The 11,722-nt window shown below is 37.0% G+C and overlaps 1 protein-coding gene across 7 annotated transcripts in view; it reads left to right on the plus strand.

The window, feature by feature from the left end:
• DHX57 (DExH-box helicase 57) overlaps positions 1–11,722 on the plus strand; it is a 57,045-nt gene that overhangs the window by 26,873 nt on the left and 18,450 nt on the right. For all 7 annotated transcript variants that reach the window (XM_067703207.1, XM_067703211.1, XM_067703210.1 and 4 more), the window contains exons 10-15: positions 632–765; positions 1,678–1,732; positions 3,626–3,831; positions 7,370–7,486; positions 10,126–10,222; positions 11,279–11,452. In XM_067703207.1, the coding sequence (XP_067559308.1) occupies positions 632–765; positions 1,678–1,732; positions 3,626–3,831; positions 7,370–7,486; positions 10,126–10,222; positions 11,279–11,452 (783 nt within the window). The remainder of the gene's footprint in view (positions 1–631; positions 766–1,677; positions 1,733–3,625; positions 3,832–7,369; positions 7,487–10,125; positions 10,223–11,278; positions 11,453–11,722) is intronic.

Below are 11,722 nucleotides of genomic sequence, written 5' to 3' on the forward strand. Positions count from 1 at the left end.
GAAGGATTTTGAGCAGAAGAGTGGCACAATCAGATTTACATTGGCACAGAATTATTGGTCTACCATACTGAGAATAGATTTTAGAGGGGCAAGGGCTGAAACAGGGAGGCCAGATAGGACATTGCTGTTCTGCGGTACATATTGTTCTACAGCTTGGGTTTCTTTCACTAACAATATCTCTTAGAGATGTTTTCATGTCTGTATCTAGAGCTCTACTTTATTCCTTTTATCTGCCTCATGTTATTCCTTAGAATGGATGATATTGTCATAATTAACCATTTCTTGGTTGATAGACATTTTGGTAGTTTCCACTGATTTACAAACAATGCTATAATGAAAATCGTTGTATATACCTCTTTATCTACATGTAGATATCAAGAAGTGGAATTATCAAATGCAATGATGAATGCTGTTGGTATTTTGATTGGCACTACACTGAATTTAGTTTATTTGGTGGGAAATTGATATCTTTACAACATTAAGTCTTCACATCTAGGAACATGACACATCTTTCTATGAGTTATAAATTTTTTTCATATAAGTCTTACACTTACTTGAAATATGTCAAAGGTTATTAATTTTCATGTATTAAATTTTTTTGATCCTCAGATGTTTCTTTTATTTCCTCTAGTGACTTCTTACTGCTAGTTTTGAAAGACATTGTGTTGCAGAGACCAACTCTTCAAGTTATTCTGATGAGTGCAACTTTAAACGCTGAGCTCTTTTCAGAATATTTTAATTCCTGCCCAGTTATCACTATACCAGGTGATTAAAATCCATCATTAAATATGTATTGTCCTAATAAGCAAATATAATTATTTTAAAGTTCATTTGAGATATAAATGAATATTTATATCTGTTTCTAGAAAAGAATTGATTAGTTTGTAACAAATAAAATCATAACCATATAATGAAATTATTAAAGAGGTAATGTTATATTCATTTGCTGGGAGATTTCAATTTATATGTGCTTTTAAAAAAAAAGTCTAGGTTATTAGGATTTCTAGCATTCTGTTGTGTTTAACATCAGAATGTGAGTTTATAATGGTAATCTATCATAAAGGGAAAAGTTGTATCTGTGTATAGCATATTTGTTCATTGCTGTATTCTGCTAAACTTCTGGATATTGGTCCACTCTGGCACCAAGTGAAATTGGACAGTCTGTGTCTTCTTTTGGTGCTTTCACAGTCTCATTGTGGGATTAATTTATCACCTTGGGCTTTGGTTTATCATTCTGCAGTTGATTGGTAAAGAACAATTTGGAAACACTGAGTGGTGAATAATTCGTTCTAGTTGTAGAGGATATCGACAGTAGATTTAAAGATGAAATTATATGCTTGATCTAGAATACAATTGTTGACTGTTTAAAGGTCCCCTGCAGGGAAGCAGAGGGGGATAAAAAGGTTTAACAGATTTTTTTTAAAAAGAGGTTAAAAAAAGTCTTATTAGCAAATGATCATCTCTCCAACTATGCACTTCTGTTTTATTTACTAACTAGAACCTACTCCTTCCATTTTTATCATGAAAAGCTTTTTCTGAATACTTGTAAGACCACAGAGTAAATAGTACCTTACTGTGCCAGGCTTCATTTTAAGACAATTTTACATATACAAACAGTTTCAAGATAGTTGAACGGGTATTCTGAGACTTTTCTGTTTTATTTTCTTGTTTTCCTAGGTCGTACATTTCCTGTTGATCAATTTTTTCTGGAAGATGCAATTGCTGTGACAAGGTAAGGAAGATATTAATTAAAGTTTGGTGAAAGTCCTTGAAAACAGAATTACTATTTTACCTCCGTGTGCCTGGATACTAATAAACGGGTTAATTTTTCTTCTAATTTTTCTATTTGAGCATTTTGTTTTCTCCTTTCAGCGAATATTTATTATACAAATTATTTGAATTCAAAGGCAATATTATATATTAAGAGTACTGACTCAGGAATCCCTAATGTAGACTAAGGACCTTGGGTCATAATGATGTATGGATGTCAGGTCATCAGTTTTAACAAATGTACCACTCGGGTTGGGGATATTGCTAATGGGGGAGGCTATGCGTAGGGCAGGGAGCAGGGGGTGTATGGGGAATCTCTGTACCTTCTGCTCAGTATTGCTGTGAACCTAAAACTGCTTTAAAAAGTAAAGTCTGTTTAAAAAATGATGGGGGGGCTTCCCTGGTGGCGCAGTGGTTGAGAGTCTGCCTGCCGATGCAGGGGACATGGGTTTGTGCCCCGGTCCGGGAAGATCCCACATGCCGCGGAGCGGCTGGGCCCGTGAGCCATGGCCGCTGAGCCTGCGCGTTCGGAGCCTGTGCTCCGCAACGGGAGAGGCCACAGCAGTGAGAGGCCCGCGTACCGCCAAAAAAAAAAAAAAAAAAAAAATGATGGGGAATTCCCTGGCGGTCCAGTGGTTAGGACTCGGCGATTTTACTGCAGTATACCCTGGGTTCAATCCCTGGTCGGGGAAACTAAGATCCCACGATTTTTGTGGCATGGCCAAAAAAATAAAATAAAATAAAAATAAAAAATAAAAAATGATGGACCAAATCTATGGAGAATTTAACATGGAAAAAAAAAAGTACTAATTCTGCAGACAGACTACTAGTATTTAAATCCCTCTACTTAGCAACTGTAACATTGGTGAGTAGCTTAATCTCTCTGTGACTTAGTTTCATCATATGTAAAGTATGCATATTAAAAGTAGCCTCTTCAAGAGTTATGAGGATTAATTAATATTTGGAGTTAATACTTGCAAAGGGCTTAGAACTGTGCCTGGCATATATCAAATGCTTTATATATGTTAGCTATTATTATCATTATTATTCTGCCTTCAAGGAGTTTGCAGTACATATGAGTGTATAAGTTCTGTACCGGATAGAAGGTGGTAATGTCTGTTGGATATCAACAGATTTCTCCCCTCTGAAAGCTCTGCTTCCTCTTCCTACTCTTTGACCTTGAAGATTCCCCAGGGTTTTATCCTTGCACTGTTTCTTCTCACTGTTAAATTCTTGCTTGGCTCTCTAAGACTCATGTGATTTCAGCTGTCACCCCTGTGCTGAGAACTCCCAGATTGGTATTTTCATTCCTGACCTCTGAGCTCCAGAATGGAAACAACTTTGATGTCTGACACCTTAAACTCAACCCAGAATTTTTTCTTTCTCTTTGCTCCTTCCATTCCTAATAAGCCCCTTCCTAATTCTACATTATTTAATGATACACTATTCTCAAGCTAAAAACCCCGAAACAGTGGCTCTCAAACTTTAGTGTGCAGTAAGCATACTTGCAGAGCTTATTAAAATTGTTGTTTTGTGGGCCCAATCCCACTTCCACTGAATGTGAATCTCTGGGGAAATCATCTTTCAGCTAGTTTCCCTGTCTTTTTTCTCTCACTTTTCCAAATTCACTGCCTCCAGAATTATCTTAAAACAGAGCCAAAAGCATTCCAGTGTGTTCCCCACCAGCAATAGGGCACGGCAGACAGAATCCTGGACTGCTGGAAGAATAGCACTTGAATTGGGCAGAAGCAGAGCAACATTCTGCTGAATGAGCACGGAAAACAGGTGAATAGTGTCATTCCTCACCAACAGACCCGCATGCACAACCACACATTTCTTTGTCTTCTTTCCTCAGGTATGTGTTGCAGGATGGGAGCCCATATGCGCGCTCCATGAAACAGATGTCAAAGGAGAAGCTCAAGGCGAGGCGCAGCAGAACCGCGTTTGAGGAGGTGGAGGAGGACCTGCGCCTCTCCCTGCACCTCCACGATCCGGATTCCACCAAAGATGCCGTGCCAGATCAACAGTTAGATTTTAAGCAGCTCCTGGCCCGCTATAAAGGTAATGTGCTTCCTGGGGGGAATATTACAATTATGCCAAAGATAACTAGTTTTTCTCGCCATGATCCAGAAGAAGAAAAACGTGGCTCTTGTTTCATAGTTACCTTGTCTTTAGTTCATCAGAACAACCTTAAACTTAGAAAAATAACAGTTCTAATACATATTAGATTAAAATTGTTATCATATTTACCAGTGGGTTTTTTCCTGATTGTAAATGTGTTCATTATAGAAAAATTGGGAGGTAGTAAAATATAAATTATATTCTTGAGTGTTTTGTAACTTTGCATTTTGATATGATTTCGAATTCAGAGTTAAAAATTTGCAAGACTACAGTGAACTCTCATATATCCTTTACCCTGATTCACCAATTATTAGCATTGTGCTTCATTTGCTTTATTGTTTGCTCTGGGTGCATATATATATTTTTTTCCTGAATGTTTTGAGCGTAAATTGCAGATATGATGCTCCTTAACCCATAATATTTCAGTATGTATTTCCTCAGAACAAGGACATCCTCTTACATAACAATAGGATATGGGAATTCCCTGGCGGTCCAGGGGTTAGGACTCTGCCGCTTTCACTGCCGGGGCCCGGGTTCAATATCTGGTCGGGGAACTAAGACCCCACAAGCTGCACGGCATGGCCCCAAACAAAAACAAACAATAGGACATGATCAAAATGAAAACATTTAACACTAATACAGTACTACTGTTTAATCCACAGTCCATATTCTAATTTTGTCAATTATTTCAATAATGTACTTTATTGCTATTTTTTTAAGTGGTACAGGACCCAACCGAAGATTACATATTGCATTCAGTCATCATGTGTCTTTAGTTTCTTTCTATGTGGAGAAATTTGCCAGCCTTTATTTTTCTTCTATGATTTACATTTTTAAGGAGTTTGGGCCAGTTATTTTGTAGAATGTCCCTCTGTTTGGGTTTATCTAACGTTGCCCCATGATTAATTTTAGGTAATGCATTTTTGGTTAGAAAACCACAGAAACAATGTTGAGTCCTTCTCAGTGTATCATATCAGGAGGCACATGATGTTGGTTCGTCCCATTATTAGCAGTATTAACTCTGATCATCTGGTTAAGGTGATGCCTACGTTTCTCCTCTGTGTAGTTACTATTTGTTCCCTTTGTAGTTAATTAAGTTAGTTGTGGAGAGAGATTTGAAACTATTTAGCCTATAACATCCTCAAAATTTCACCCACTAGTTTTAGCATTTTTCAGTAGGCCTCGAAAATGACATCTTTTTTCAGGGCCCACCCTGTGCTGAGCATTTTTATATATGTTGTTAGGTGCTCCCTCCTCCCATGCCGGACTCCACGCAGCTTTGTTCCTAGATAGTCTTCCATACGTTCAGCTGGGCTGAACCCATAGAAACCCTAAGGTTACTACTTTTGCTTTCTTCCTAAAGCCTAGACAGGTCTCAGCTGCCTTTCCTGCTCTCTTTTCTGTGGACTGCCACCCCAACTCCTCTTGGTCCTTCCAAAAAAAAAAAAAAAGGTGTTTACCTTTCAAGGAGTAAGAGCCTCCAACCCCTGTTACTGTGCTTCTATAGCAGAAAAGGCAAGTGAGTTTTCCTTTTTCTCCTTCCACCAAAGATGCAGTCCTGCATGGGAAATGGTAATCATAAAGGAATTAGGGCATTAGCCATTTGTTCTGCTGTTTAGGAAGATATACGTGGCTCCCAAACATTTCACTTAATCTTCCCAACATCCTGAGAAGTAAGGTTAAGAACATAGACATGTATCTTACAGACCTGGATTCGACTCCCCAGGCTCTCATAAAACCAGTTATATGCCAGTTCCTCATCCTCTCTATTCCTCAGTTTCCTTACCTATAAAATGCCGTTATTTAGGAGATTAAATAAGAATACAAATCCACAGCATAGTGCCCAGAGCTGGTAAGTGCAGATTTGTGATTCTCATGGAAATGTCTGACTCAAATGTGTTCTTTCTGTACATCATTCCAGCTGACAATTCCCATTTCCTTATTCTATTAAATTAGTTAACAGGAAAATCTCTTTGGTTTCTCTTTTGAAATTCCAGAGTTTTCTTTAAGAATTATGACTGGATCTAAGCCACGGTCTTTCTAATGTCAAGCACCGAGATATCAAAGTTCAGAAAGCACCTCTGAGAACTCTTTTCTAAGGATTTGAGGTTGGGAAACCTGGCTCTACCACTAGCTTCTGTATGATGCCGGGCTGATTGATCACTTAGCTTCTCCGAGTCTCCTCTTTCCTATGAAACAAAGACTTTATCTAGTTGATCTCAGTGCTCTCTTTCAGAAAATTAAACAATGTTCCCTAGCTCGATTTTTAAAACTTTTTCTAGTTAAAAAATAATAATAATCAGTCTTTTAAAATATATAAATGATTAGTAAAACCTGCCAAAGTATAAAAAAAAATTTTTTTAAATGATTTTCGTTTCCCTTTTTTTCAGTTAGCTGATTCTTTCTCCTTTTTGAAAAGTCTGGCTATTTGGAATCTTGGCAAATAAAAATGATTCCTGCTCTGCCATCCACACCCAACCACACTTTTGCTTGTGTAGCTTATTTCTTCCTTTCTTTCATTTTTTACCAACATAGGGTTCATTCTTCAGAACAACATTGTTTAGCAACTGCTTTTGCCTCTCTTCAAGCTTTTCAGCAAAGCGTAAAAAACTTCCCTTCCTTCATACCAACTACAGTTATTTTGCTCCAGTTAGACTCTATTTCAGGTGATGGGTCATTAGAAAGAACTAAAAAGAAAAGGCAGCCATCTTCAGAGAATTAGTCTCCCCAGGCATATGCTGTTTGTTTTTAAAAGAGCTGAGGCTTATAGTACAACACAAGGAAATATGTCTTTTACTAGGCTTCCGATGAATTAGAAGGAGATTGTAGACCCTGAACCTGAGGGTCGATGGGTAGACTTCAGGGGTATTGGTGAAGCCATTAAAATCACATGTATTTTTCAGGGAAGATTCATAACTTTTATGATTTTCCCAAGGAACTTAAAAGTCACTGTTATAAAGTTGCTGCTGTAAAGTCACTGTTGTAAAGTAAAGCTGTGGCCTCTGTGCACTGATTTTCACAGTTACTGTTGCCTGGACTTTTGGCTGATCTGACTCACAAGTTGATTGAATCTGGAAAGGTTTTCTGAAATATATTTGATATATTTATATATCAAATGTATTTGATATATATACAGAGAGAATATACTTATATAATATATAAATATATATAATATATATCTGAAATATATATAAAATATATTTTATATGATAGATAAAAGGGGAAGGAAAGAGAAAAGTTAAAAGTTGCTTCTCTCGGCCTTTCCAGCAGGGGCAGGAGCCTGCTCTTTGGGTCATTGTTCAAGCAAAAAGTGCTTCTAGTGAGCCTGTATTTTCTGAGAGACTGAAGGAAAAAAGTTCATTTCAGTACATTAAATGTGAACATCTGTGTTATTAAATCAAATCAAGACACCCACTTAGTTCCCAGGCATATTTTCTTCAATAAGGTGTAACTATCCTGATTTTTACCTTTCTTTCAGGGGTTAGCAAATCAGTCATCAAAACAATGTCCGTTATGGATTTTGAAAAGGTTAATCTTGAATTAATCGAGGCCTTATTAGAGTGGATTGTGGATGGAAAGCACTCCTACCCTCCAGGTAACTGCTGCCTGTCTTAAGTGTGAGATGGCAAAGGGCAGGGAGTCTACTTCCTGAGATGGTGGGGATTGTGGGGACAGCCTCTCTTCCTGGAGCCCTCGCCCTGGTTCCTCACCTTTTCACCCCCAGTTGTGTGTACAGTTGCTTATTAGGTTTTTCAGGAGGAAATTTTACCGTTTACCTTTTGAGGAAGTTTTACCTTTTACCCACTGAGCAAAAAGATGTTAACAAGACAAAGTCCAAAATGAAGAAGGCTGAAAAGAAGGCCTGGGTGTCCACATGTCAACACTCAGTCCCTGGCTAAATGGGAGTCTAATAATGAGTGTTTGAATCATGTGAAGACTATACCTGGAGGCCACAGGGCAATGGGGTTAAGAGAACAGGCTTTGGAAAGTCTGATAAAATTCCCTGCTACTCCGAGCTCTGTTACCTTGGATAATAAAGTCCTTATCTTTTCTATGCCTCAGGCTCCTTGTTTGTAAAATGAAGACAATAATAAATCCTCTATGTTGAGGATTAAAAGAAACCATATACAAAGCGCTTAGCACAGTGCCTGACATATATTTAATGCTCAGTAGCTACTACCCCTAACAATATTATAGTTATGCTAGTATATTTATCATTGTTATTATTATCACTGTTACTACTACTACTCCTACTGTTATAACACAGAGCAATCCCTCCCTTCCCCTTGCTCAGTGTCTTCCCAGTGACCTCTTTACCTCATTTGTAGTCCGTTATCTCCAGAATGAATGTCCCAGATCTTCTCATAACTGAATCCTTCACATCATTCAGGTTTCCAACAAATGTCTTCTCTTCAGAGGAGTCTTCTCTGACCACCCTATCTGTTGTCTGTCCCCTCACTCTATCACAATATCCAAAAATGGTTTTCATTTTCAATATAGCACTCAACACTATCCAAAATTATAGTTCTGCTTACTGATGGTCTCCTTCAGTAGAATGTAAGCTCTTTAAGAATAAGAATTTCTCGTGCACCACTGTATTCCTCAGACCCTAGAACAGAACCTGGAATCTTAGGTATGGAGTAAATATTTGTTGCATGAATAGATGCAGCCATTGTTGAGTGATAATTAAGTGGAATCGTAGATCAGAAAACTACATTATATGCTCACTACACAGTGCTTAATGACTGCCCTCTTCTGATTAGATCTTAATCATTATGTGGTATTTTCTAAAGAAACGTGTGAGCCACATAAAATTATTGAAGTGCCTTGTTTCTCATTCCTTGGCAAGTAGCCATTGTTGGCTAATGCATTATCACTGGATGGAATATCTTATTTCATCGCAAAGGAAAAGACTATTACTGAAAAAAATCAAGTATAGCATCCAAAAAGAAATGTTAGAAAATTATCTGAATTCAAAGCAAAGTTGATATAGTGATTAGGCAGTTGGTGATATATTTGTGAATATTAAAGATATCCTTGATATAGATGGCCAAGCCATGAGGGCAGAGCAGATCAGAAGGCACATAAAAATACAGACAAATTTTTTTTCCATCCATATAGATTATTTTACCACTCTTAAATTTTGTGCTACTTTAGTAGAGAAGCATGGGGTAGGTAATGGAAAAAGCATGGATCTGGTACCAGAAACCCTATATTTGTTTTCATACTCCCCTCTTATTAAGTTCTGTGACCTGACCATGTTACTGAGTCACCTTAAGCGTACTATTAATCTTCTTAACGGGTGGTTATGAGGATCAAATGAGACAATATATGTGAACATTCTTTGTAAACTATGAAGTACAGTATTAAAACCAACCTTGAAAGATAATCTTTTGTCCTTCTTCAGAGTTCAATTTTTGTAATAATTTAGTTTCCTTATTTACTTAGTGGGGAGAATAACCATGATAAATTATTGGTCATGAGTTCCTTGTGGGCAGATCTTTGTTTTATTTTCCATTGTACCTAGCACAGAGCTGACAAAGACACCCAATAAATATTTGTGGGATTAAAGGCGGGGTTAGTGAAGACAGTGTCAATTTCCTCTGTGAATAAAGCACAAAAGGAGGTGACTATTGCTGAGTGACTGCTCTTGGCACAGAAATACACTATAATCAGTTATCACTGCTTATTTTCTTTAATGTAAAATTTTAAAGCCCATAAACCATTATTATGGCATGGTAAGTTAATATACTGCCTCTTCAACACATATCTAAATTTAGATTACCAGATTGGCTGGCCAATTATAGTTTCTTTTTCTCATTTCCAATACAATGTTTATGGATTTTATTTACTAATGGGGAGAAGAGTCTTCCTGTCATATAAGATTAGAAGGATAACTCTTTCTATAGAAACAGAATGTCAGTGGCCAGTGCACTGAAGAAGTATGTTTAAAGAGCTTTGCTAATGATTCTTGTATAACGTAGGGCATTATATATTTCTACACATCATTTCTTTTTCTGTTTTCGAAAGATATAGTACCTCATTCATTCTGTAGTTATTAAGTCAGAAAATATATTCTAAAAGTTTGTTTTCCATTTAGTTCCCTGGGGACTTTACAAAGAAAAGAAAATTGACTGTGAAAAATCTCAGATTATTACATTTTTCGTTTAAAATTAAATCTGTATTAGTTTTTTCTTTTTCACATCTATCAGATTGATTCTTTTTTATACCCAGGTGCTATACTTGTATTTTTACCGGGACTAGCAGAAATCAAAATGCTTTATGAACAGCTACAGTCTAATTCTCTATTCAACAACAGACGTAGTAATCGGTAAGTTAATTGCTTTCTATATTCTTAATCATCCATTGCAGTTACGTGTGAAAATGAATAACCAGGAAGACCTCTTTGACTGTCATCACCCTCTTTCAACCCTGGTGTCACTGCTCAAAAATATGTTTGTTTATGCCAGCTGGGAATAGACAAAACAGTTTGTTCCAGGGAGTCAGTCATTTCCATTCCATTATATAAAACTGTTTCTCTTCACTTAGCCTAGTGACTCAGCAAAATTGCATGTGCAGTTAACCCTAGAACAACACGGGTTTGAACTGCATGGGTCCACTTATACATGGATTTATTTCAGTGGTAAATACTATAGTACTACATGATACATGGTTAGTTAAATCCATCGCTGCAGAACCACAGATACAGAGGAACCACATATACAAAGGGCCAACTATAAATTATACATGGATTTTTGACTGCTCAGAGGATTGGCCTTCCCTAATCCGCATATTTTTCAAGGGTCAACTGTAATTTCAGTTGCCAGATACTGGGGATTGGAGAAGCCAGTGTTAATAACAACAAAGAAATGTTACCATTTTGAGAAAAAATAATTTTCAGTTGTTCCTATTCCAGTAGTAAGACAGACTGGGTGTGTCTTCACATCTAAGGGGACACTGCTTGACAGATGAACACCCCCTAGAAATATAAGACTGAAGTTTCTTAGCATACATGACTGTCTCTGTCTCTCTTTCTCTGAATTTAAAGGTAGGGAAAAAAATGATTCTCTGTTGGTTAGTGTGCTCCAGGCTTGTTACTTGTAGAATTGTAGAATGTCAACTATTTAGTCCTCTTGATTATTTACTAGTGAATTACACTCCAGTTTTTCCTAAGTTGATACAAAGTTTTTAGTTCATAGAACTGAGTAAATGTCTTTTAAGGGTCAGAAAGAACTTTCCCATTTAGAAGACCTGGGCCTTGAGGACAGGTTGTGGAGAAGCTGCTGATTTTTGGAGTCACATTGTTAGTTTTAATAGAAATTCACCCATTATAACCCAATTTCAGTGTTTTGTACTAGAACACTAAATCCTTTTTTTTTTTTTTTAGATGTGTTGTTCACCCACTTCATTCATCTTTATCCAGTGAAGAGCAGCAGGCTGTGTTTGTAAAACCTCCTATCGGTGTAACTAAGATTATAATTTCCACCAACATTGCTGAGACATCCATAACCATCGATGATGTTGTCTATGTCATCGATTCTGGGAAAATGAAAGAAAAGAGGTATCCTCTTTTGGTGATGTAAGAGAGGGGCTAACGATGCCTCATTTGGAGCAACACAGCTGTTAAAGGCTAATGCTATTAAGCTACATGGATTACGTTTGAAAAAATACTTTATGAAAACTCTGTAGATATGAGTGATTCTGTAGCTAGGATCATGAATCTTATATTCAAACAGAGGTAGAAATTTTAAGTTTTTACCTTAGAAATAATTATTTTTCCTTTTTCTTATATGCTTTACATGTGCTTGAATGAAAAAGAATTGGTATGGGA

Source organism: Pseudorca crassidens, chromosome 14 (assembly GCF_039906515.1).
Source record: "Pseudorca crassidens isolate mPseCra1 chromosome 14, mPseCra1.hap1, whole genome shotgun sequence".
In the NCBI taxonomy this organism is placed as follows: Eukaryota; Metazoa; Chordata; class Mammalia; order Artiodactyla; family Delphinidae; genus Pseudorca; species Pseudorca crassidens.